This window comes from Dreissena polymorpha, chromosome 9 (genome assembly GCF_020536995.1).
Source record: "Dreissena polymorpha isolate Duluth1 chromosome 9, UMN_Dpol_1.0, whole genome shotgun sequence".
Lineage (NCBI taxonomy): Eukaryota > Metazoa > Mollusca > Bivalvia > Myida > Dreissenidae > Dreissena > Dreissena polymorpha.
In genome coordinates this window covers 83939147-83963768 of record NC_068363.1, presented here as the reverse complement: position 1 = coordinate 83963768, position 24622 = coordinate 83939147, and the positions used below count along the sequence as shown (strand labels likewise).

The 24622-nt window shown below is 34.8% G+C and overlaps 2 protein-coding genes across 3 annotated transcripts; one reads left to right on the top strand and one right to left on the bottom strand.

The window, feature by feature from the left end:
• Nucleotides 1-980: 980 nt before the first annotated feature.
• LOC127845533 (uncharacterized) lies at nucleotides 981-4423 on the bottom strand. 2 transcript variants are annotated; one of them, XM_052376540.1, is made up of 2 exons: nucleotides 4320-4423; nucleotides 981-2306 (listed from the first exon to the last, which is right to left on the bottom strand). In XM_052376540.1, the coding sequence occupies exon 2, from the start codon at nucleotides 2293-2295 to the stop codon at nucleotides 1357-1359; it is 939 nt and encodes a 312-aa protein (XP_052232500.1). In that variant the 5' UTR covers nucleotides 2296-2306; nucleotides 4320-4423; the 3' UTR covers nucleotides 981-1356. The 2 variants fall into 2 exon arrangements, with proteins under 2 accessions (XP_052232500.1, XP_052232501.1); XM_052376541.1 differs by lacking the exon at nucleotides 4320-4423 and adding an exon at nucleotides 4086-4174.
• Nucleotides 4424-11249: 6826 nt separating this feature from the next.
• Nucleotides 11250-15719, top strand: LOC127845539 (uncharacterized). Its single transcript, XM_052376550.1, has 4 exons — nucleotides 11250-11441; nucleotides 12101-12197; nucleotides 12929-13075; nucleotides 13740-15719. The coding sequence occupies exons 1-4, from the start codon at nucleotides 11313-11315 to the stop codon at nucleotides 13949-13951; spliced, it is 585 nt and encodes a 194-aa protein (XP_052232510.1). The 5' UTR covers nucleotides 11250-11312; the 3' UTR covers nucleotides 13952-15719.
• Nucleotides 15720-24622: the final 8903 nt, after the last annotated feature.

Genomic DNA, 24622 nt, shown 5'->3' with positions numbered 1-24622 from the left:
TTTCGATAGCTGCAATTTGGGTTACCCGAAAAAATGACGCGTTGATTGACTAGTAACTTTAAATGCATAATGTAAACTTATACATTAAATACAGAATCACACGGCTAGTCAGTTCGAGGGTCGTGCAGAGAATGCCTGCCAATGCGGTAAAGCATACCGGCACGCCATAATACAATGATCTTTGTGTTTCCCACAACTCTACATACATCTCTTAGTATTCTTAAGACACGCGCGTCATTCGTACAGCATGTTCGACATAATCTCTGAATCGAGCAACACATGTTGTAAAAGCTGCTTAATCTGCTGCATCGGCTAGCAGATATGAACAGTGTGCTAAGTCTGCGGCTAGCAGATATTAACAGTGTGCTAGGTCTGCTAACACATCGGCTAGCAGATATGAACAGTGTGCTAAGTCTGCGGCTAGCAGATATTAACAGTGTGCTAGGTCTGCTAACACATCGGCTAGCAGATATGAACAGTGTGCTAAGTCTGCTAACTCATCGGCTAGCAGATATGAACAGTGTGCTAAGTCTGCTAACTCATCGGCTAGCAGAGATGAACAGTGTGCTAAGTCTGCTAACTCATCGGCTAGCAGAGATGAACAGTGTGCTAAGTCTGCTAACTCATCGGCTAGCAGAGATGAACAGTGTGCTAAGTCTGCTAACTCATCCGCTAGCAGATATGAACAGTGTGCTAAGTCTGCTAACTCATCGGCTAGCAGAGATGAACAGTGTGCTAAGTCTGCTAAATCATCGGCTAGCAGAGATGAAGAGTGTGCTAAGTCGGATAACTCATCGGCTAGCAGAGATGAACAGTGTGCTAAGTCTGCTAACTCATGTTAAGCAATGTATTATGAATCCTTTTGATACACGTGATAGCAAAGAGATCATATCAAACTGGTTTAATAAAAGTACTAAGCTTTCTATGACATTTACAATTACTGTAGTTTTTGTTATATATCTTTAAACTGTAATAAAACATACTGTAAATAATTTTTATTGATAATTCTTCAAATAATGTCAATATGTGAATATCGCAGATACAAGTACTAAACCGCATACCTCTGTAAATGTAAACAGATAAAATAAACAGTCTTGTGTTAGAAGCCTATTACTGATTGCAATATAATCTGAGTCATGTTAGAGAAACGATGTAAAATACAGAGCAAACATGCATACACGAATTATATGGATTAAAATTATGTGCATTTATGACAAATACAAACTTGGTGCATAATATACAAACCGGTATATCATGTTTTACAAAATCTCATTGATTAAAGTCTGTTCAATGTATATTGATAGTCTTTAATTACACAGAGATATAAGTGCAGTGTGCAAGCAGATCAATGGTCAATTACTTCAGACACAGAAACCTGGTTAACGTGCTATACACATTTGGCACGGGTATTTTGTCATCAAACTCGTTTCCAAGTTGAAGTGATTTTAACAACTCCAATACCTTTCCGTTGATAGTGGGCGTGTTGCTGAACACATCCAAATCAGAATCACGTAGAACTTGGGCAAACGCTTGGATCAGCAACGAGCTTTTTGGTATGGTGTGACCGGAATTTTCCCTTCTTGCTCGCTCGTCTTGCTCGGTCGGGTGTGTGACTATTCCTCCGTCAGAATGAGCTACTGATGTCGCATGGCCCTTTTCAACCAGACTCTGGGGTATGGTTGACACCAAGAGAAGCTGGTCGGCATCTGTGGGAATCTTTACGATGCTTTCCTTGTATCCAGGTCCGCTGGGGATAGCTTTGTGGATGATATTCGGGGTGAGCAGCTCCAAGTCATCCGCCTGCACAATGAAGACTTTCGGCTTCAAGGCCATCCCTGGGCGACTCTTCACGCGGTCCATCAGCTCGGACATTTCTATAGACTTGTCGTAAAACTGGATTTTGAATCCCGTATCGCTGGCCTCATGTTCATGATGATGGTGGTGGTGGCCTTTGTCTAGGTAAGATAAAACGACAAAATAAAATGCGTCGTAGCTGTTTGCGTTGATGTTGTCTATTTCTTCGAATATTTCTGCACGCGTGTGATTGACGAGTCGCTTAATTACTGTGTCTGGATTGAGCTTGCGGAAGAATTTATCCAACAACTTCATATCCACATCTACTTCGCGATGGACAAGTTTCGAGCCCTCATCTTTCACCATTTCTTTAGCCTTGGAATGTTCCCTGGTACCCCTCGGTGAATCCATTGCCATAAACACCACCAAGGGTGGTTGGCGGAATATGTACTTCTCGTCGTAGAAGTCTTTTGAATGCATCGCACGTGGAACGCTAACCATGATGAATTCCTCTGAAATACACACACGTCTCTCAGCATGTTTTGTGTTAAATCGTAACACACGTTTACAATTCAATATGACATGTGTTATTTTTGTCTGTATTACTGACAAATATATATTTATAACTGTTTTATTTGGAATTAGATGTACGTTAGCTAAGAGGCATATGCAGATATTTTAGTTGTTTCATTTTGATTGGACTCGAGGTCTTTTTTATCCAGCCCAAAATAAAGCGGAAACTAAAAAACATAGTAATTCAATAATGTATGAGTGTCGATTTGAAAAAAAGAAATATTATTTTGCATAAAAATCGTGAACAAAATTAAATTTTTTAATCATTTAGTTGTTCTGACAATATTTCATTTTAAGAACGTTTTAGTTCAGAATGAATTTATTGAGGAATTTAATAAATACATTTGGTTCTTTTTTATTATTTTTATCCCCCGCATAAGGCAGCGGGATATAAAGCTGGCGTTGTCCGTCCGTCATGTCGTCAGTCTGTCACAAACTTTTCATATCTCAGAAAATATATATAAGATATCAACTTGAAACTAAATGGGTCTATAGAGATCATAGAGGAGAAGTGCCATGCACAAAATCAATTACTCAACACTAACTTAAATTTGAGCTATTGCCCTTGTTTATGCTTTAACTTTTTAGTGCTATATCTCAGAAACCATACAAGATTTCCACATGAAACTTCATGGGTGTATTGATATAAATGAGGAGAAGTGCTATGCTTAAGAACGAAAACCATACACTTTTTTAAATAAGAGTTATAGTCTTTGTTTTTTTGTATGATGTAATGTTTCACGGATTATTGCATACATTATAATTTAGTTGCGTAAAAAATGAAACGTCATGGGTGTATATTATTCTATTAATAGAAATCAATGAGGATAATTAGCGGGGGATGTCAAGTCAACGAATTTGCTTGTTAAACATGTTCTCATCATATGCTCGGATCTCATCTTTGACTAAAAAGTCAAATGAAAAAACTACAACCGCTCTATTGTAGTTGCTGTTTAAATTTTTTAGATAAATCATATTGACATATCATTGAAATTTCATATTTGAAAATAACTGGGACGTTTTTTATCATTTACATGTATTCAGGTTGTGAATAAAAATGTAGAGCTATATTACAACCTATGATATACTTGTTACGAGCATGCTAGCAATAACTTCACAGATAAAATCAACTTTAACAAACAACATAAATACCGAGTTTAATAAAATGTATACACAGGGACCTCTAGAAGTTAAAAGTTAAAGCTTGTACGCTACACCGCGCATGCTTTTGAATGTGTAAAGTAGTTACAACCCTATGTTGGTAATTCACGGTTTTGCTAAATTGTCGACAATAATTTAGACTGTATACGATTTCGATGGATGATTATCGATGAAAGAGCATGCACGTGTAACTTCTTTCTTAGTCAGGAGAGTGATTTTGCTTGTTTTAAAATAATGCATACAGTATTTTTTTTAATAGGACCATTTTGTAAAAAAAATGTCATTTAGACAAACTGTGAAACAGCGAACTAGTATCTTTTGAATTTATATTATATTTAAATTCCCGCCCAAATCATATAATGCCTTTTTAGCTTTAAGAGACAGAAGTAAATTACATGATGAATTATGCAATTAAATAATAAATCAAGTAAACACAACAGAATGGAATGCATCCACCATTATATCTAAATCGAAACTGAATTCAAAATAAAAGCTCGATTTGTATGTCGTTAGTTTTTATACGAACGTAAAATGGCTTCACATTATAGCTGACATACGTATACTTATTGTTTGCAACGATTATTGAGTGATTAACATAGTAATACAATGTCCATTTGAAGCATAATAGTGGTTCGAAACATCCACGTATAATGATATTCGAAAACGAAAGTAGGTGTAGATTGTTATTATCATTTTAAATTTGAAGCACGATATGAATAATATAATAAATACTTGTCATCTAAATACTGATACGACAAATCAACTGAAATTGAAAAGAAAATCACAAATACCTTAATGTTTTTAGCTTCTGGTGCGAATTGTTAAATTAAAGCTTACTGCTCTTACTGCGCACTATAATTTAGCTGGATATCGTCCTTGACATAGTTACTTGAAATAGTTTCCGTAAACTAAAATATTATGGAAAGCTTGTCGGGTCTTCTTTAATGAGGTAGTTGTACGAAATATAGATGATTACACTTAATGTGACTTTTATCGTATAATTGAGTATATTAAAGTAGTCTGCTTGGTTAACTAAATCATAATGTCCGGAAAACTTCTAGATTATTGAATTCATTAGCATGTTACATTAGACAGTTGTTTTGTTGTTATACTGCGAGTACTGCGTATCGGTGGTTACGATGTATCGATGTAATCCAAAACATGCCGAATATCTGCACAAAACTTCTTAGTTCCGGTTTTTTCCACTTTATTATAAACCAAAAATAACCGTTAAATGGCCTATTCTCGTTAATAACAAAATACGATGTCTTTTTCAAAATCGTGCACAGTCGCATAAGTTTTGTTAAGGATTGAGAAAGTTGTTCACGTTTTTCGATTGCTATTTTATCGAATAGAAAAAAATCATCGTAAAATGATGTCGCATGGTGATGCGCGTGTTAAATGGTGCTTTATTTGTACATATATGGGCATGCTACAACGAACATACTATTATTCGTAAGCAACACCAAGCTGATATCGAGATAAAATGTCCCCTCGTATCATATGCAACTTAATTTCTTCACAAAATGGATAAAAACAACGAACCGATGTGGTTTTTCTTATTTATTACGATAACAATTTTTTATTTGAAGACAAAGGCCTAAAACACCGATACGCGGATTCCACAGTTTATGTGTTGTTTTTCTTTTATGTTCTGGAATTATTTGTACACAGTGACTGAGAGAAAACATAAATTATATTAACAAAGTGGAATAATAGTCGAGCGCAATGTCTTTGGGAAGCTCTTGTTGCTTTAACGCAACTAAAATAACATCAACAATGCTTTAAAGCTAAATAAGTTCATAAGTAAACTGAATTTAAAAAGTGTTTTCCTGGGTTATAGGAACCTTTTCACTGATTTTGGTATGTTTTGAAGTTTGTTATTAAATGCTTTAAATGGATAAATGTTTAAATCGGAATTAAAGAGTTCCAGTATTAAAAAAGATAGAAATAGAAATCATAACCTGGGCTCGAACCATTGACCCTTGGAGTAAATGTATAGCTCTTAAACCACTTGGCCTTAAGTTCACTTTTGCATGTACTTAAAACTTTACAAAAACACTCCTCGTAATCTCACAAAATATAACGACAACACAACTTTCCAAATTATACAATATTTATACACATTTATAGTTATTTTAAAGTGACATATTTTATGTAATGGTTTCTATTATGTTTACAGGACTTACGTTTATTTTTGTAAGTAAACTACTTCAGCACATTTAAGTCACGTGCGTTTTTAATTAGAAAAAGTAGTTTTCCAATTATGTCTTGATGGATTTAAACGTTTGTCTTTGTAAAATAAGAACATTTAACATGTATTATACACAAAAATTAACGGGAAAAGACCGAGCTATCTTATTTTTCTGAGTTGATAGTGGAAAAAAACAGCATATATGAGACTAATTAAGATTCGTTGACCTTGTCCTTCTAGTTAATTAAGAATTTAGATTAAGGGACACAAATTATCGTTTCAAGAAGAAGTATTATCTTATATTTATTTCTTGAATTATCATACATGTAGACTACTGTTTACAAAAATTGCTGTCGATGAACTATTTTGATAATGTTGAGAATTGAGTTATTGGTTTTATTTACTATTAAACATTTTAGGTATATATAGCACTATATGTTTATTTCATGTTAGTGTCTTGTTAATTGAGTTGATAACTTATATATTAAAAAACTACATCTAATTTAGAATAGAATGTGTTTATGCTCTGTAAAGATTTGGGCCTTCGTATGTACTTTGAAAAATACAGTAAAAATAACAAATACCATTATCTATCAAATGTACGTCATGTGATGATGTCATTGCAATACGACTGTTAATTGATACATCCTGCATTGGCGCCACCTCCTATCATTAGCACCATCTCCTTAGCGTTGGCTTCATCTCTTTTGGAAAAATGCAAAATTATCTATTAAGTCGACAAGACGCCAATATTTTTGTGCATGCAGCATCTAATATATGTTGTATGCAATCGTTTGATGTCGTTAGCGATTTAATGGGGTGGACATTTGCTCGGCACACTGGAAAAACTCCTCAAAATGCTTTTTAAAATTACACCATGCCACAACTTCCCCACGTTTCCAAATGGGTTGAGAATGTGTGTTTCAGTACATATCAAATATCTTCAATATTGCAAAGTTATGACCAAGGTTAAAGTTTTGGGACAGACTGGCAGGCAGGCAGGTAGACAGACAGGCAGGCAGGCAGGTAGACAGACAGGCAGGCGGGCAGGCAGGCAGGCAGGCAGGTAGACAGACAGGCAGGCAGGCAGGCAGGCAGGCAGGTAGACAGGCAGGCAGGCAGGCAGGCAGGCAGGCAGGCAGACAGACAGACAGACAGGCAGGCAGGCAGGCAGGCAGGCAGGCAGGCAGGCAGGCAGGCAGGCGGGCAGGCAGGTAGGCAGGCAGGCAGAAAGGCAGGCAGGAAGGCAGGCAGGCAGGCAGGCGGGCGGGCAGGCGGGCGGGCAGGCGGGCGGGCAGGCGGGCGGGCAGGCAGGCACACAGACAAACACACAGATTTACACACAGTTAGACACACAGACAGACACACAGGCCAAAAACAATATCCCCCCGATAAATCGATCCGGGGGGCATAAAACATCGGCGGGAAAAGGAACTTCTCATGCCGTCATTGAAATAATTTCTTTATAATTGCTTCAATATTCGAATTATAACGTTTATTACTACCTTAATTGTTGGAATATCTAAAATATCTCCAAAGGTGCGTGTATTGATACGGTTGATAAAAGAAATTGGTATGATGTGCAGTGATTGTTGTTGTACACATAGCTTTTTAATTTTGTTCGTTGTCAAGACTGATGCAGTCGTTTTGACAAGCATTGTTAAAAAATAAATACATAACTACGTTTTCTTTGCCTTTTATTATACGGTACTTGCGATTTCGTGCTTTCTTCTGACAGTAGAATTGTGATATTAAAAAATGATAACAAAACCAGGAAGTGTATGCCTTTAAATGTGTGAACTACCGCATCAGTTTTAAGTGTTTATAATTACTATAATAATGGATTTAGGTCGATCACTATGATGCTGATATGGTCTTCTAGTGTTATGAAATAAATTATTTTGAATAGGCACTGTTATTTGACCGCGCCTAGTCCCTTACAAGTATTTAATCAGATATAAACTTATTGGTAGTCATATAATTTTCATTGGTAGTCATACTGAAGTATAAGTAGTAGAAGATGTATCCCCCTTCCCCCCTCCCCCCTCCCCCTCCCCCCCCCCCCCCCCCCCGAAATAACCAAATGTTGTTTTTCATCTCATTTGTGTAATTTGGTTGTGAGAAACTTGTATATATATCCAATTAAATATTTGATCATGACTAATTATCATGCAATACACAAGTTCTAAATCACACAAAGGCACTGGTTTGAGACTGGCACAAGGACGGGAAGGATCCCATACAGGAGAACTTGAATGATTATACGAACAGGGGCTCGTTTTAGTTTTTGTTCTCTATGTGATTATTTAAACGTACATTTTTTCACTGATGACGTGCGTCATATTGAATCTTAAATAAGAATTATAATTTGTGTAATGGAGTATGTCACAGTTTTGCTTACGTCTGTATGTGGTGGGTCTTGTCAAGACTGTTTGCTTCATGCTGTTGTTTTTCTTAGTTTGAAGCATCGTTCGTGTGCTCAATTGTGACATGATGTAAGTATAAGTATGTTACTGCTTGTTTGAGAAATTGCCAATTCCGCTTTTACTAAGATTTTAGATATATAATCGGGTTTATAAAAATAATTTTTTTAATGTTCTTTGTAATGATAAAAATTAAACTATAAACTTACCGTTTAACTAAAGCTATACCTCTTTAATTTATGTTGTTTTTATCATCGAATGCGTTTACAGGGAACAGAGACAATTTGCATTATTGGTGCTCATGTAAACCTTTTGTAACCATAGTATAACATTTGGCTTTTAAACTAGTATGTACAATCTTAAAGCGTCTCAAGACATGCCACTTTATCGATCTGCCGGCAGGATTTCTGCTGATAGGTATACATATCATTGCTTTTACTATAATTGTTTGCAAGGAAAATATGGAACACAGCACTGAAGTCAACCTTGTGACCGTAAACAAGAAAATATCAACATTTAAATTAAAAACACCTAGCAACAATGGTGTGCATTCTGTAACAGATAGCAACTATGATGTTCACCCTATAACACCTTGCAACTACGATGTTCACTCTGTAACACCTAGCAACTATGGTGTGCACTATGTAACACCTAGCAACTATGGTGTTCACTCTGTAACACATAGCAACTATGGTATATACTCGGTAACACATAGCAACTATGGTGTTCACTCTGTTACACATAGCAACGATGGTGTACACTATGTAACACATAGCAACTATGGTGTGCACTCTGTAACACATAGCAACTATGGTATACACTCGGTAACACATAGCAACTATGGTGTTGACTCTGTTACACATAGCAACTATGGTGCACACTATGTAACACATAGCAACTTTGGTGTTTACTCAGTTACACATAGCAACTATGGTGTGCACTCTGTTACACATGGCAACTATGGTGTTCACTCTGTTACACATAGCAACTATTGTGTTCACTATAATACATATCAACTTTGGTGTGCACTCAATAACACATGGCAACTATGGTGTTAAGTCCGTAAAACATAGCAAATAGGGTGTGCACTCTGTAACACATAGCAACTTTGGCGTGCATTCTGTAACACATAGCAACTATGGTGTGCACTATGTAACACATAGCAACTTTGGTGTGCACTCTGTAGCACATAGCAACTATGGTGTGCACTATGTAACACATAGCAACTATGGTGTGCACTCTGTAACACATAGCAACTATGGTGTGCACTATGTAACACATAGCAACTATGGTGTGCACTCTGTAACACATAGCAACTATGGTGTTCACTCTGTAACACATATCAACTATGGTATACACTCGGTAACACATAGCAACTATGGTGTTCAGTCTGTTACACATAGCAACTTTGGTGTACACTATGTAACACATAGCAACTATGGTGTGCACTCTGTAACACATAGCAACTATGGTATACACTCGGTAACACATAGCAACTATGGTGTTCACTCTGTTACACATAGCAACTATGGTGCACACTATGTAACACATAACAACTTTGGTGTTTACTCAGTAACAAATAGCAACTATGATGTTCACTCAATTACACATAGCAACTATGGTGTGCACTCTGTTACACATGGCAACTATGGTGTTCACTCTGTTACACATAGCAACTATTGTGTTCACTGTAATACATATCAACTTTGGTGTGCACTCAATAACACATGGCAACTATGGTGTTAAGTCTGTAAAACATAGCAAATATGGTGTGCACTCTGTAACACATAGCAACTTTGGTGTATACTCTGTAACACATAGCAACTATGGTGTGCACTATGTAACACATAGCAACTATGGTGTGCACTCTGTAACACATAGCAACTATGGTGTGCACTATGTAACACATAGCAACTATGGTGTGCACTATGTAACACATAGCAACTTTGGTGTGCACTCTAAAACACATAGCAACTATGGTGTGCACTATGTAACACATAGCAACTGTGGTGTGCACTCTGTAACACATAGCAACTATGGTGTGCACTATGTAACACATAGCAACTATGGTGTGCACTCTGTAACACATAGCAACTATGGTGTGCACTATGTAACACATAGCAACTATGGTGTGCACTATGTAACACATAGCAACTATGGTCTGCACTATGTAACACATAGCAACTATGGTGTGCACTCTGTAACACATAGCAACTATGGTGTGCACTATGTAACACATAGCAACTATGGTGTGTACTCTGTAAGATTTGTTTTTCTTAAAATAATGAACGAACATGCGAATACAACTGATTAATATACAACCGGCTTTACGTACAAATGACTTACAAACAAACGGACGAATGAATGTAATTACAAACAAGTTATCAATTGGAAAAGAGCAAAATGTATTACGAACAAACGAAAGAACGAATTCATTAATGCGGAACGTTGATAGCAAAAAACTCATTAAATTAAACGAGCTTGAAACAAAATACTCTTCGTGCATATTTGGCAATCAAAAATAATTAATAATCATAATTATGTAGTTATGGTTGTTTATGTTATGTTTAACTATTTATTTTTGGTATTTCATACCAATGCACCAGGAATGCGATTTATATCGTGTCGTTATAGAAATTCTAGACGCTACTGAACGGATAATTTTGTCAAAGTAGTACTACACACAAGCATTTTCAGTCTAATGACTTGAGCGCAGTTGAATGGTCCGATAAGGGGAGACGGTGTTACGTTTCTCTGTTTGTTTAAGAGTCCAATGAAGCGTTTTTGACGCGTCAGTGCGTTGTTTCAACAATACTTTCCTGTTTAAATTGATCTATTTGAAATCCGCTAAAAAGCACAAGTTTTGATAAATAGTACTCACGACAGTATATTATCAAGACAATTGCAGTTGATTGTGTATTATAACAAACCAAATTAGAAAATTTATCTAGAAATGTCCACTTAATTAGCTAACCAAACGTGGATTTTTGGATTTTATACACGTTTGATATATAACGGATGTGTTTGTTTTAAGATTCCAATACTTGTTAGAAAAAATAAAACTAATAAGATACGTAAGAAACGCTGGTTGATTGTGATTCACACATATAAACGTTAGATCGTTGATTTCACGTTGATAACGTTGTTAACGCACTATACGGTTTGCAATGGCGTTTTGCGGCCTCGCCTCGGCATGGGCGAAACTCGCGTTTTTGTTGCTACTTCCGGCGATAGCTATCCACTGCGCTGGCCTGGCGACGCCATATTGGATGAAGGTGACAACAGTCAGCAGCAGGGTAATGCGGGAGTTCTGATTCTAATAATATAACCATTATATAACATAAGACTTGTCGAAAAAATCTAAGAAACTAATACTAAAACAAGATAAATCTAAGTAAAATATGTTAGTTGACTTTGAATATTATATTAAACACACATGTAAAAAATGGAGTACACATATTTGACTATAATTATCCCCGAAAACAAACCTTCCCAACACCCTTTTATTTGTTTACTCGCAGCGGGTCGTCATTATAATAGCAAAGGCAATTATCGCTATCACATGCTTTACCCGCGAAATAGACGGACAAATGATGTGCTGTGTTTTTAATTTTCGCGACTCGAAACCAATGACGCGTGACCGTTGTTTTCGGTCCTAACATGACTTTCGGAGTGGAATATAGTGGCCGTTGGCCGTTATGGATGATTGGCCGTTTTTCTAAAGTGTAATATAGAGTGATTTTCGTCGGGAAGAATCCAGACTGACCGTTGTCTGCATTTGACCGTTATTATCAAGTGGCCGTTATGTCAGTTTCGACTGTATACCATATGGATTTCGTGCTAAATAGAACTTCTGCAATGCCCTTAAATGTCTAAGTGGCATGGGCCACTTGTTTAAGTATTTGTTCCATCCCATTGTACTAACGTGATAATCTTGACGTAGGCGTGTTTTCAGGTGAACGTGACGGTTGGGTTGTGGAAGCAGGTGAACTGTTCCGGAGAGATAGGGGCGCCTTGCTATGGTGAACCACTGGCCGCCGTCTACAAGACAAGTATGTGGGACTGGGGTTTATTAATCATCACCGCCTTTTACGCCGTTCGTATATAGAGTTCTACGCAACCATCATAGTTAGAACATTTCAAACCTTTTTATGGTCGTTCTACTTAAACACGTTTTTCAACTTTGTGCAAAATTTGCTTATTGTTTAATAATTGTGATAAATCTTGTAAAATAATTCGCAAACATCTAGAAAGTTGTAACAATATCTATTAATTTTGAATTTTAAAACATTAAATTCTGAGTGAAATTAGCAGTACGTAAAGCAGTTGTTATTCTGGTTAAAAAATTGTGTTTTTTATATATGAATGAACGTGCAATGTTTAATATTGGCAATACATTCGATTTCGTATAGCACAATAATGTATGCTATAAAACAACAAAAACTACACGGATGATGTTGCATTTTTTGACTCACGAAATTCACCTCTCTGTATCTTGTTATGTGTTTTTTCATATTGGCTTACTATATGTAAATCGAAATTGAATCCGTGTATGGAACTAAAGTGCAAACATTCCGACACAGCAGCGCTGTACACATGTTAAATAACATCGAAACATATAGTGCAATATATATATATATATATATATATATATATATATATATATATATATATATATATATATATATATATATATATATATATATATATATATATATATATATATATATATATATATATATTATCCAACTTAAACATCAAACAGACGTATTACCGATTTCAGACCTGCTGACTGTGACCCGGACTCTAGAGTGCATGGCTATAGTGCCGGCGTTCCTCGCCATAGTTCTCAGCGTATACTACGTGACGTCACCAACCGTTCGCACACAGCGGGTCACCGTCTGGATCATGACGTCATCGTTCCTTGCAAGTAGGGCTGGCATTTCTATAAGATAACATTTTCATGACGTTCATGGTCTGTTGTTTTTTCTGCAATCAAACTGAGCAGAAAATAATGTACCATGTGTTTTTACAAATGATTACCCTTAAACATCAATTCATTATACAGATAAGTCATATATGCGTGAAACTTAACCCATTTAGCTCATTTACAGGTAACAGTTCATGTTCATTGTGATCTAAATTAGGAAAATGTGGTGAAATGTATTGAACATTTGTCTCTTTTGTGTTGTGTGAGCTTAGTGAAGTAAATCAGCCGAAACGGTTCAATATTTCACCGAGTTAAGCTCAAATGTTCTATATGAGCTAAATAAAGCAAATCGGCGTAATCGGTTGAAAACTTACGCCCCACTTTAATTTCCCTTTTTTTGAAACATATAAATCGGTGTATTGGGTACATCGGCTAACATAACACATACATGTACAAAAAATAGGTTCGCGCCAATACGTTTATTGCATGTCCTGGAAATAGATCTGATTTATTTAAACATCGCTTTCGCTAGTGAAACAGCAACAACAATTTCTTTCAAAATCACAATTGAATGTACAAAATGTATGTCTAAATTTTTTATTATCAATATATTGTTTCAAAATCTTGTTCATGTGACTCGAATGTAGGATATCCATTGTTACAGTGGCGTTAAACGTCGGGGGCGCCGTCGCATGGATTTTCAACGTGCCCTCCAAGCACTTCGTATTCTGGTCTATGGGCCTGTCACTGTCTGGTGCCGCCCTCTTTATGATCTGCGGCATCCTCATGGTTCGCGACTTCCGGATGTTTGACTACAAGCGGTTGTATGCGCAGAAGGCGGGAAAGAAAGGGAAGAAGCCCCTGGCAGATAATTGACTGTCCGACCGTTTATTGAATGCAAGACCATTTATTGAGTGCTTTGCAAATTCATTGTTGAGTGCCTGACCGATCATTAGTGCCAGACCGATTATTGAGTGCCTGGCACATGATTGAGTGCCTAACCGAACATTGGTGCCAGACCGATTATTGAGTGCCTGACACATTATTGATTGCCTGACCGAACATTAGTACCAGACCGATTACTGAGTGCGTGACACATTATTAAGTGCCTGACGGAACATAAGTGCCAGAACGATTATTGGATACCTGACACATTATTGAGTGCCTGACCGAACATTGGTGCTCGACCGATTATTGAGTGCCTGACAAATTATTGAGTGCCTGACCGAACATTAGATGTTTTGTAGTACTATTATGTTGCTTTTTATAAACATGTGTATATGCATGCAATTACACACATGCAAATCTCACTGAGATTGCCAAATTTATAGAAACTGTTGAGTTTTGCGATAAAAGCAACATGGTTGGGTCACAAATTTTAACAAAATTCGATGACCCCAATATTTGCGGAATGGTTCCACGTAATAAAGACATTCAGATATTTTTGTTTAAGCACATTAATACTGTACATGTTGCAAACAAGAACCAAGCATACATGATCAAGCAAAAAAAAAGCAGACGGCTATTGATATGCCTGACCGATTATGAGTTCCTGATTGATTAGTAAGTGTCTGACCCGATTCTTAGTGTCCGATCGATTATTTAGTGTACGCCGATATTGCATTGCCAGACCACAGCATACTTTTCGACAGATACATAAGCGTCAACTATTTAGTATCTGACAAATAATTAAGTGAATAACCGAAAGCGTTTTAAGAATACACAAATTTATGTATTTCAAAGTTTTTTAGGCCAGTTTGCGCCTGCAACTGCATTTTGTGAGGATGCTGCCTGTTTCTGAACACTGCTATCTGATTAACTCACTAGCAATACGAAAGTTGATATGGATTTTGAAGTTTTGACGCAATTGTATGTATATAAAACCCGCCTGCTTTGAATCGTGAACATGAACGAAAGTTTCATGAGATGCGAATGTGAGTTAACAATCAGTGTACATACCCATAATTTTTTTGTTGAATGACAAGAAAACAAATCATTTCTAAAAAGCAATGTAGCCTTTTTTGTAGTTTACCAACACTTAATGGCATCTGTTCTGTACCCTAAACATAACTTTCCACAATGTTTTAATTATGTCAAACTTGACACTAGGAATGTCCTACTCTTTAACAGTTGTTATAATGAATTTAAAACGTTATAACATATGATCAGGTGGACGTTAACGTTTAATGTTCATCTACTGTGACGGATCTTGAGCATATAATGGGCAAATAAGTACATATTTTTTCTTCAACGTCCTGGTATACATTGTTTAGGACTTCGAGACCATAGGGCCAGTAGTTTGTTGTTATAGGGTCTAAATGAAGCCTTAAGTGTTACATGTTTTTGAAATTCGTTTATAAAAAGAAAAAAAATATTTGTTAAAAATAGTTTACAAAAACTTAAGTAACCAGTTATTCAATTTTATATTTTTATAGTATTGATGCAGATTAGAGAAGGCCCAGTTTTTTTTAAATCAGTGTTTGTTGTACAATGCATTATAAGCACGTTTAGAGCAATGCTAGGCATCTGGTACTATCCATAGTATCAGGCAAACAATTGTTTTGAAAAACAAGTCAAATATTTAATTTGCTCGATTTATGAATGGTATAATGTTGAATGGTAAAACAAACCAATTTTATCAAGATTCCAATAAATAATAATATTTTATACCGTTCTTATTGTTGATTTTACATTCTATAAAGTTGTTGTTGCATATGTAAACAAAGTGTGTATGCGCATACTAGTGTCGAGTTAAACACAGCATAAAATGATATATATCCGTTGATCCAAAAAGGTGGTTTTTGAAAAACGTGGTGGGGAATACAGGTCTGTTATATCATATTCATGTCGATCAGTCACTGAGTATGATCAATGAAAGTGGAATTTCATATACAAATGCTCTATAACTTCAGTATCTAAATACAGTTAAAACGTGACCAGAATGCAGGAGTTAACGTTTCATTTCAAAATTATTTTTGGGGGAGGACCTCCAAAGCCCCCGATTGCAGGATGGGGACATCCCCTCCCGCAAATACCCCCTTCGCCACTTCGTTGCTCAATAACAATCGTCGATGGCAAAAATTCGCACCCCCTTTTCAAAACCCTGACTACGGGCCTGTAAGTGGTGATCTTTTCACAACATGATAATATTGAAACGTATGACAGAGAATTAACACAATCCTATGAAAGAAACATAAACATATTTCAATGTAAATATATGAGTCGCGTTCTGAGAAAACTGGGCATAATGCATGTGCGTAAAGTGTCGTCCCAGAATAAGGGACGACACTTACCGCTTTTATGGTATTTTTTCGTTTAAAGGAAGTCTCTTCTACATGAAAATCCAGTTAAGGCGGAAAGTGTCGTCCCTGATTGAGCTCATGTTTAGTTTGTTTATGTGTTGTATAAAAATTAAAATATAAAAACATATACCAGTACATATTTGATAGTGTATTTGAACGTGTCCATGCAATATGAATAATTGGTATGCAATTATTTATTGAAAATGGCATTCTCAATTGTTAATGGCACACTCATATATATACAATTAATACGTTCACAGATGTGTACATATTTTGGTAATTCATAATATGTTGATTAACTGTAATTGTCGTTATAGATATAGTTACACAGATGTTACGTTTCTATTATTTCGATCATTTGCAAATTTCGTTTGAACAAATCAGTTGTTTGTAATTTACAGCTCCTTAGAATGCAGATAGCATTTCTGTAAACGGCTTAACATGATCGCTTTTTTAAGTGTTTTGTCCAGACCGTTTCAAGGAATATATCGCATTTAATTGAAATGAATATCTTAATTCGTGTAAAAATTGCCAAAATCAGTATAAACGCGTGTCAAACTCATCAATTTAAATACACTGGTGCAAAATATCCTTATTGTGTAAACAGTCAGATATTTTTTAACCTAATAGCACTTAATGATACATCATATCAATCTTTGCTCGACAGGATTTTCGTGACACATAAAGGATAAAACGCTTTGAATTTACTAAAATGCTAATGTTAGTATTCAGTAAAAACTGTCTACTTATTTTGTAATGTAACAAAGCTTTTTTTGCAAAAGCACGCTTTGAAATCACTAAAAAGCTTATCTTAGTAGTAAGTGAAAACTGTCGACTTATTTTGTGTTGTAATAAACCTGTTTTGCAAAACCACGCTTTGAATTCACTAAAATGCTTAGTTAGCAGTATGAAATAATGTTCGATTTTTCTGTAATGTAACCAAGTTTTTTTCTAAAACAGCTCTAACCTCAGATCATCGTGTTTTTTTGTAATGACTCGAATGTCGTTCAAACAAAGTATATACCAGTCTATCTTAAGTTTAATTAAAGGGACTTATTAAGAGATATTGGCATGTGTTGAAGTTTGTGATTAAAAGCTTTAAATTGATAAATATAAACATTGGAACTAAATAGCTCCAGCAAAAAACAATAAAATTAAACAAAGAAAACAAGTTATTCGCAACTGGGCTCGAACCATTGACCATTGGAGTAAAAGTCGAACACATAAACCACTCGACCATCCATGCTCATACGATGAATTGTGAATTATATACTTTTTATAAGCAATCCTCGTTGTGTCATAAAATGTACAGTTAACAACAGAACTTTTCACATTTATTTAATCGCTAAAGCGTTTGTAACGCTTTTCAATTTTCTGGTTGTCAAATCGTCAAAAGATGAATATAATGAATAGTTTAGATCATGATTAATGTTCAGTTTAACTGTTTCTACGCAAATATCATAATCAAAACGAAAATTTTCGAAACTGATTTAAAAAAAATAAGTTTGTCGATTTACCAAAACGCGAAAAGGTCCAAATACATCATGAACTAAAACTCAAATGAAATCTGAATATATAAAAAAACTTAAGATGCTTAATGATATTAATAAAATGTATTTGTTATTGGAATACAAAGGTAATATATATTCAAGAAATAGTTCTTTATACAAAATAACATTCATTTACATAAATCTAATCTTTACTTAAATTCGATAGCTTGTATCGGCTTGATAAATAAGTTATTTCTGTCTGTGATTGCTTATGCCGTTTTGATCATAAAATAAAATTATTAAATCCTGTATGAATACGCTAAGTACGAAAATATGTCTATAACATGTCCTTTACTTTATTTTAACTCTTTATTCTAACTCTTTATTTTCTCTTAATTCAAACAACTATATAAATTGTTATATGTCGAACAGTTTTTGTTGCATTAAGCTGTTGTTATAATGTTTGAATTCCACGCAACACAAACTTCTGCGCCATTCTGTTGGCAGTCAATGTTCTCGCTGGTTATAATTACCCCCAATAAATCAAGGTTAACAGCGTGGCCGAAAAAGCATTGACTCTTGATTTGTTATCAAATGTATGCAGGGTGCAGAATCAACGGGGTTTTCATGGGCTTATACACGGGCTCGACAGAATGTAAACACACCGTTAAGAACTTAATTTTTGCAAACATCTAAAGTTATTGAAATACAATTGCAACAATCTTTAGTGCATAAAAGACAGATTTTCTTGCAGTTTGTGTCGATATAAGGTATAAGAATAATTCCTTGAATTCTTCTTAAATCGGTGTCAAAATTTCACATTGCCTGATGCATAGCCGCATACATGAATCCAATTAAAATATAATTTTTTGAACAAGAACACATGGTTATTAGATAAAGTAATTATGGTGTATTTCACAACACCATTCTCAGCATAAATAAAACTTTCTTGTATGCACTAGTTGAAATTCTTAAGAAAAGTTGTTTTAGAAAGTTATTGGGGAAAAAAGCACCACTTGCCGATCTGTTTAATCCAGTAACGTTTTATTGGAAAAATCCACAAAGTCACGTGATCCTGCACCCTGTATGACTATTGGGACAATTACCTATATAATAATAATACTAATAATAATCTCTTTATTTTCTGAAGGTAACTCATTAAGACAACACATTGATACAAAGTCATGCAAACAATTTAACAATTGCAATCTTATTTTCAATGAGGCCTTCAAACAACTATGGTATGTATAATGCATTTCTGCATTATCATGCGAAACATGTAGACTTTGACGGACATAAGAGTACTGTAACAGGGTTATAGAAGTGTCATAAAAAGCAACTCTATTACATGACTTTTCTTATATTATTAATTTCTCTTTCAATATTGAAATGGTCTCGAGGAACAATTATTTATTACAGAAAGTATTTAAGAATATTAATTTCTTGTTGATTACATTTTCCCATATGAACACACTCTCACGCAGGCACGCACACGCGCGCGCACACACGCACACACATCTTTACACATACATATAAAATTAACATATCTTAATTAAAACGACCAATAACAATATCAAGAAGTTAACAAGAACAGCAGCGTACAAAGTCAAAGTTTAAAAGGTGAAATACATTATTCTTGAAATAGTTTACGATTGACAGACAGTGGCTGATATACACAAATATAATAATTACAGAAAACAACATTCATGACCCGTGTTCACAATAGGATATGAAATCACACAACTATTATGAAGAATAGCCTGCACCTCCTTGCGAAATAAATAGTTTGAAAAAGCAAGATGCATATATTTGTTTGCAGAAATTATATCTACAGTAATCATTAGGACTTACGACACTTACGGAGCATTTGACTTTTGAATAGGAGAAAAAAAGTAACATCGCGTGTGACTTATTTTGCGCCTCAATAAGGAAATATTTTAAAGCCTATGTTTGAAAGTGGTGAATACCGGTATGTGGTTCCATATTTCCATACCAGAGTAACTAAACGACTTTTTAAAAGGTTTGAGTGGGGTGTTTTATGCGTCAAAACTTTGTTTGATATCGATCTTAAATTGTAATTATTGTTTTTCACCAGTTTTATCAGGTCGTCGATATATATGGGCGTAAAATTATGAAGAGATTTGTAAAAATTACACTTGTGAAATATTTACATCTGTTTTTAAAAGAAATCCTTTCAACTACCTCAGATAAATTGGGGTTCAGTTGTGGTTGTTTCTATATATCTTAAAATAGGTGAAAATCATTTTATTTATTGTCTGTGCGAGTGTTAAACTATATCATGAATTGCGTATTAAATTTTATACCCTGGTTCCTACATGCTATGTAAAGAGTCCTCAGCGAGAAATCAATCAAATATTATTACTTTTGCCTCATATGTTAATAATGTTACAAAGTATCTAACTAAAAATGTTTTTCAATTTTCCTGTTTTATACGTCTTCGATCTTTAGTGATAAGTACATGTTTTAAGACGATTTTCTTCAATCTTCTTATTTCTTAATACTAAAATCGATTTTACAAGGCGTGGCGTTTGTGAGGTTCGACTTTTATAACATAACCAAGCAACTGAAAATTATCTGAGATATTGGTTTGTATCAGAATATCTCGTTTATCTTAACAATATTTATATACTTGAAACAAGAAAACGGTGTATTGCATGTGTCTACACAATTCGATTTCGTTTGCATGGATTTATATGGACGTGGATAAAAAGAATCACACACATTACCCAAATGGTTCCATCGCCGTTTCAACGATGACGTACCAAACTCGGACATTTGCACAAGCTTGTGTGAAGCAGACGACACTGAACTAGGTGTCATATCAACGGCATGTATTTGAGTATCACGTGTATTAATATGGAATATTTTGAAGCGTAGAGTTGCGTGTATTCGAGCTGATCTTTAATTTATTTATGACGTTAGGAATAAAATGAATATTTGGAATTAAATATACATTTAATATTTCATGTATTCTTTTAAAAATGAATGATGGCCAAAATCATTCTACAACGTTGTTAAAAAATGTTAAAATAACATTGACTGGTTTTCTAAATAATACGTCGGACGTATTGAAGAAGTAGTTCAGAGGCATGTTGATTAGAAACATAATAATTGAAATGGAAACAAAAATTTACTGTTTTACTTAAAAATCGTGTAGCTGTCATTAAACTAAATGAAACGAAAATGCAACAAACAACTCGTATTGTTGATACAAATAACACTCAAACCAAAGAAATTATTTGATGAATTCTTACGCTGGAGGCTATATCATAGAAAACGATAAGTGTTGAGAATACTCCATATTATGTTTGTAAATATAAAAAACATATTATATATATATTAATATTTAATATCACGTTTGGTTTCGCATATGAAAAAGTGCAATTTTACCACACATGAGGGACAATTTGGGACTATCCATCAAAACAAATTGGTAAACGAATTAGTACATTATCATCTTCGTGGATTCACAATGTTCTGCGTTTTTTAAAGAAAATTTGGAATACGTGGTAATTTTCCAGAATACCAAGCACACGTGCACTCAATATGAGTACCCGACGGAAGCAACCTTCGGTGAAAAGCACGACGTCGACGGATCGTATATCGGTAATGTTATACTTACTTTTTGACGAGCAGAAATTCAAGTCTCGTTTTGCTGATTGTTGAGTTGTTTTCTTTTTTAAACATAATCGCAAATAATCACAAATAATGTCCATATGGTTGCTTTAAAGAAATGGTTAAATTTGCAATCGTCTCTTTTTTTGTGTAAATATAATATTAATGATGACACGCCTTGTGAGCGTAATTTTCACCGCACTTTACGCAAAATGCAAGGTGTCATTAATGCAAAAAACAAATACATCAATTGTGAAAAATGCTCCACGGTAGGTTTTAACGAATTGTTTATCCTCTTTCAAAGTTGTTGGAACCTTTCCGGTCCGCTACATCATAGGTCTCCAGAGCAAAAATAATAATATTAAAAACAAACTTTTAAATGTTTTTTCTCCGACACCACAAGGGCTAAAGAGCCTATATTTGGCGACTTACATCAAGTTTTGCTGCCCTCTACTTACTTTTTTCAGATCATGCTTCTAGGATAAAAATTGGCCCCCATCCAGTAGTCACAACAGTTAAATAGGTATACTGTAAATAATTGTCATTTCTAAAACCTCAATGGTCAGAGGTTGAATATTTTGTAAGTACCATTGTGTAATATACACTTTGAAACACTTCTAACGCATCACTTTTCAATCTTGAATATCTCAGTTATGAGTAAAGATATTGATTTAAAATTTTACATACGATCATTTGACTACGTTCTATGCAAGCTCACGATAAAATCATTCATCCGTGACGATTGGACGTTTTAGCACGTGTGGAAGGTGTGGTTCTATATTTTTGCACGTGAAAATGTTGAAACGCGATTAAATTCTAGTTTTATTTCAATTTAATTATTTTAGGTGGGTTCTTACATAAGGAAAACATAAAATTAATTTACAAAACAATATAGCTCGTATGAATATTCAGGAGCGCAATCACGCACTTTACATTTTACAGGCTACCTTTCCCACTTGCTAAAGCGTCCGATCGTCACGGATGAATGATTTTATGGTTAGCTTGCACATACTGTAGTCAAATAATCACATGTGCAATTTTAAATAAAAATATTCACTCATTACTGAGATATGTAAGATTTGCTAGTGTTGCGTTAGAAAAATCACCAAGTGTAGAAAAAGGCGATATACATTTTATTCCAATTTAATTTCAATTTCATAATTCTATGTAAGTTTTTTTACACAAGAACAACATAACATTAATTTAAGAAAAAACATTATGGCTCGTATGAATATTCACGAGCGAAATTGCTCAATCGGCATGTTGCAAGCCGGTCAGTTATTAAGACGTGTAAGTTTATGCGTTTTATTTTCACATTGTTATTATTTAACGTTGTACGAGTCTGTGAATTTGTCTTTTGAAGTGACGTTTTTAATTTGTTAAATTTTACATTTCGTTGTTTTTCAATTTCAATAAATTTTTCAGGAGTTATCAGATATGTGTTGAATTATTCTTGGTCCAAATTTCAACACAATCCGATCAAAAATAAGTGAGCTATATTGATATGATTAAGTGATGCGTTAGAAGTGTCTCCAAGTGTATCTTCAAATCATGTGCCTTAGGATAAAACTGTCAACGCTCTAAGGTCACATGTTTATATAATTTCTTATAATAAAGTAATTTCAAAGATCTTCTGTGAAGCATTACGGTTAAGAGGTGTTATATGCCCAAATGATCAAAATTGGTCCTGCCTTGCGGCGTGGGGCTTAACTGTGTATCTAATGGTATAGTGCAGTAAATTAACAAATTTTAAACAAGAGAAAAATCTGAGAACCGATTCGTACTCGCCAAAAATAGCACTTGAAGTCGTACGAAGTCTTTAACATAATTAAAAAAACAACAACATTAGAGTTTCTTTCTTATACATTTTCAGACGAACGATCACAAGTAGTAGAGCACTAAAATCAGTAAAAAGACGAACAAAAAATCCGTTTATTTAATTAGTATACACGAGTGAGAGCATATGTTCATGGGTTCAATGCTACTATAATTGCGTTTGAAGTTAACGTGAAAAAAATCACGCACTTGATCTATAGAGAGAACTATACATCTTTGAGAACATTTACATCGGATCGTAATAAATTAGCGACCATAATTCTTCCCTTGAAAGCCAGAATATACTTGTACCACACGTCCAATGAATGTTGATACAAGTGTACATCTCTCAAAAGACGCTCTATTAAGTTGTCGTCACAGTGCGCGTGACGGTGATCGTTATTCACACGTTCATATATCCGCACGGCTAACATTTAAGGTTAGTTACCTTAAATGTTGAAATATGGAAATGTCAGTGGAATATCCAGGATGCAATTTCTTATTATTCCCGCAAAAGTCCGTCTTACCTTTTAATCATGACATGCAGAGGTAACGCCTTAAAGCTGATTGATTTTGCTTGTGAATCGTCGTCTGTTATCTGATAGTGAAATAAGACTGCTAACGTGTGTGTTTGACATTTTGTATTTTTGTTGTATCATTGGTTGTCTAGGATTATCCGACTTTGGGATCGACGAGTTGCCTACCATTTCACTAGGTACATGCATTTTCTTTATCTTGATGTTTTCTGATTATTATTATTATTATTATTATTATTAGTAGTAGTAGTAGTAGTAGTAGTATTATTATTATTATTATTATTATTATTAGTAGTAGTAGTAGTAGTAGTAGTAGTAGTAGTAGTAGTAGTAGTAGTAGTAGTAGTAGTAGTAGTAGTAGTAGTAGTAGTAGTAGTAGTAGTAGTGGTAGTAGTAGTAGTAGTGGTAGTAGTAGTAGTAGTAGTAGTAGTAGTAGTAGTAGTAGTAGTAGTAGTAGTAGTAGTAGTAGTAGTAGTAGTAGTAGTAGTATTTGTAGTAGAAGTAGTAGTAGTCGTACTACTACTAGTAGTAGTAGTAGTAGTAGTAGTAGTAGTAGTAGTAGTAGTAGTAGTAGTAGTAGTAGTAGTAGTAGTAGTAGTAGTAGTAGTAGTAGTAGTAGAAGAGGTAGTAGGAGTAAAAAATAGTAGTACTAGTAGTAGTAGTAGTAGGATTAGTAGTAGTAGAAGAAGAAGAAGAAGAAGAGTAGGAGTCGAAGGAGAAGTAGTAGAAGAAGTAGAAGGTAGAAGTAGTAGTAGTAGTAGAAGTAGT

Bases quoted from the DNA above. Each gene is read 5' to 3' on its own strand.
- LOC127845533 (XM_052376540.1), bottom strand. From the start codon at position 2,295: ATGGTTAGCGTTCCACGTGCGATGCATTCAAAAGACTTCTACGACGAG.
- LOC127845539 (XM_052376550.1), top strand. From the start codon at position 11,313: ATGGCGTTTTGCGGCCTCGCCTCGGCATGGGCGAAACTCGCGTTTTTG. The intron at 12,198-12,928 runs GTATGTGGGACT...TACCGATTTCAG, and splicing joins GGCCGCCGTCTACAAGACAA to ACCTGCTGACTGTGACCCGG. The intron at 13,076-13,739 runs GTAGGGCTGGCA...CCATTGTTACAG, and splicing joins GACGTCATCGTTCCTTGCAA to TGGCGTTAAACGTCGGGGGC.